Source organism: Echinops telfairi, unplaced genomic scaffold (genome assembly GCF_000313985.2).
Source record: "Echinops telfairi isolate 266 unplaced genomic scaffold, ASM31398v2 ScPeMD7_2565;HRSCAF=3150, whole genome shotgun sequence".
NCBI classification, from domain to species: domain Eukaryota; kingdom Metazoa; phylum Chordata; class Mammalia; order Afrosoricida; family Tenrecidae; genus Echinops; species Echinops telfairi.
The window spans coordinates 12101629-12103585 of NW_022106463.1; the positions used below are offsets into that span (position 1 = coordinate 12101629).

General features: G+C 47.3%; 1 protein-coding gene across 1 annotated transcript in view; it reads left to right on the forward strand.

Annotated features, from left to right (window-relative positions):
- Positions 1 to 450: 450 nt before the first annotated feature.
- LOC123522124 (zinc finger protein OZF-like) overlaps positions 451 to 1957 on the forward strand; it is a 10775-nt gene continuing 9268 nt past the window's right edge. The window contains exon 1 of the mRNA XM_045293973.1: positions 451 to 684. Within this exon, the coding sequence (XP_045149908.1) occupies positions 682 to 684 (3 nt within the window). The 5' untranslated portion in view covers positions 451 to 681. The remainder of the gene's footprint in view (positions 685 to 1957) is intronic.

The window sequence follows — 1957 nt, forward strand, 5'->3', positions numbered from 1 at the left end:
TAACGCTGAGAAAGGGAGGCCATGACAGGCACTTCAGAGCCCATGCCAGCCCTCCGCCCTCCTCCCCACCCCCGGCGTTGTGTAGGCTGTTTGCCACCTGTCAGCACCTCATTGAGGCTTCTACCCAGGCTTCTTGTAAGGTGGGGGAGCAGCTGATCTTGCCCAAGCTTTTTGGATCCTTCCTAGGTACCTCTTGGCCTCCACCCTTGCCTTGGCCTTTGACCCCTCTTCATACCATGAATGAGGAAACCCTCTACCTGAGACATTGTGGCCAGAGGAAGAAGCCTGTGAAACCTGTAGGCAGGTTCTGCCTCAAGTACAACTAGCCTGGACTGTAGCATTTCCTGGGGGCGGGGAAGGCTCTGGCCAAGGAAAGAACTGAAGGCCAAGAGCCTGGCACCCCTTCCTTACTCACCATCATCTCCTTCCGTTTCAGGTCCCAGGTGTGGTGAACAGAGAGCTAGTCCAGTCTAGGCACTTGGAGGCCAACAAGACCATCTTGCACGTCCATGAGATCTCAGTGATTTTAACTGCTCTGCTTGGCTGTGGACCACACATCATTCACCTGCCCCCAAAGTGCCTCGCGACTCTGCCTCCACTCCACTCCCAGCACGCTTCCTGAAGTGCTTCTTGGGTGAAGAGAACGCGTTCTCTTAGATCTCCGGAAGCTGGGGCCAGGAAATGGTGAGTACTACAAATGACCTGGGGCGTCGTAACTCTTAAGAGGCGAGGCTAGATGGCATTGTTTGGGGATCACATACATGAAGCCCTGAGGTTCTTCAGTGAGGTCAGAAGGAGGCCATGGGTCTGGGCTCTAAGAAGCTCTTGTGGCCCACTTCCACTGCTACCAGGTGTCTACTGAAGACATATGTGGATTTCCTAACCTTTCGTGCCGGAGGTCACATTGAAGTCTTGACATCCCCATCCTGAGCCTTGATTCTCTTGACATAGCACTTCCTTGCCAGGGTCTGGTTATGGATTTACACCCAGGTCCTCCAGAGCCATTCTTGTCCAGCTTTGCAATGAGTTGCCTTGGCTTCCCCTCGACATTGCCGGCTTGGCTGTGCAGCAGTTCTAAAACTGCAGCTCCACCTCTCCCACTATGTGATGCGGTAGTAACGGGGAGAAAATTAACAGAAGGTGCTGACCGTTAATGGGGTCCCGGTTGGGCTGTGTTCCTTTTATGAATTCATGTGTGAAATTGATGCAAAGGGAGTAGGGTCATCTGGCTTTTTCGTTTTGTTTCTAATAGCAATTTTTTTATTGTAAAGCAGGTGGAGGGTTACATTTTCAGACCATCAACTTTTTATTCAACATTTTTAAACTACTAATCAACCCCCCTCCATAGTTTATCCTTTACCATCTGTGATGTATTTTCTCTTCTGTGGATTACTCCCTTCTCTTGCTCTCAAGTTAACACCTAGCAACAGTGTAGCCCATTCCTTGATCTTCTCTCCCCTGCCTGTCCCACTCTGCAATCTACAGATCCATCTGGTTTAGAGGGAGACTTTCTAAAAGGCTTTCACATGTGTGACAAGCAGGTTTCCCCCGTGCTAGTAGTATTAGTCTTCCCACCCAACTCTGCATAGAGGTGGTAGTAACTTTCTGTAATTTTCAACTGCTCTCCACAGTCTGGGGTGACTAATCTAATCTCATATAATCTAAAATACAAGTAGTCTTTTCTGCCAGGTAAGTTCAGCATAGGAGAGGGTGTATTTCTTGAGTTTGAGGTTTCCATTGGCAGAAAGTTTTCAGATCAAGTAGTGTTTCTGCTAACAATTTTTAGTGTAATGGCTATAAACTTTTCAAGCAGAGAAATGCGTATTTTAACTGATATACTTATCAAAAGTAAAACATTTATATTTTGTTATGTAAATTGTAGCTTGGAGTTGCACTTTTTAATGAACAAATTTCCTGGAGTTTTAAATAGCAATACGCATGCACAACTAACTCACTA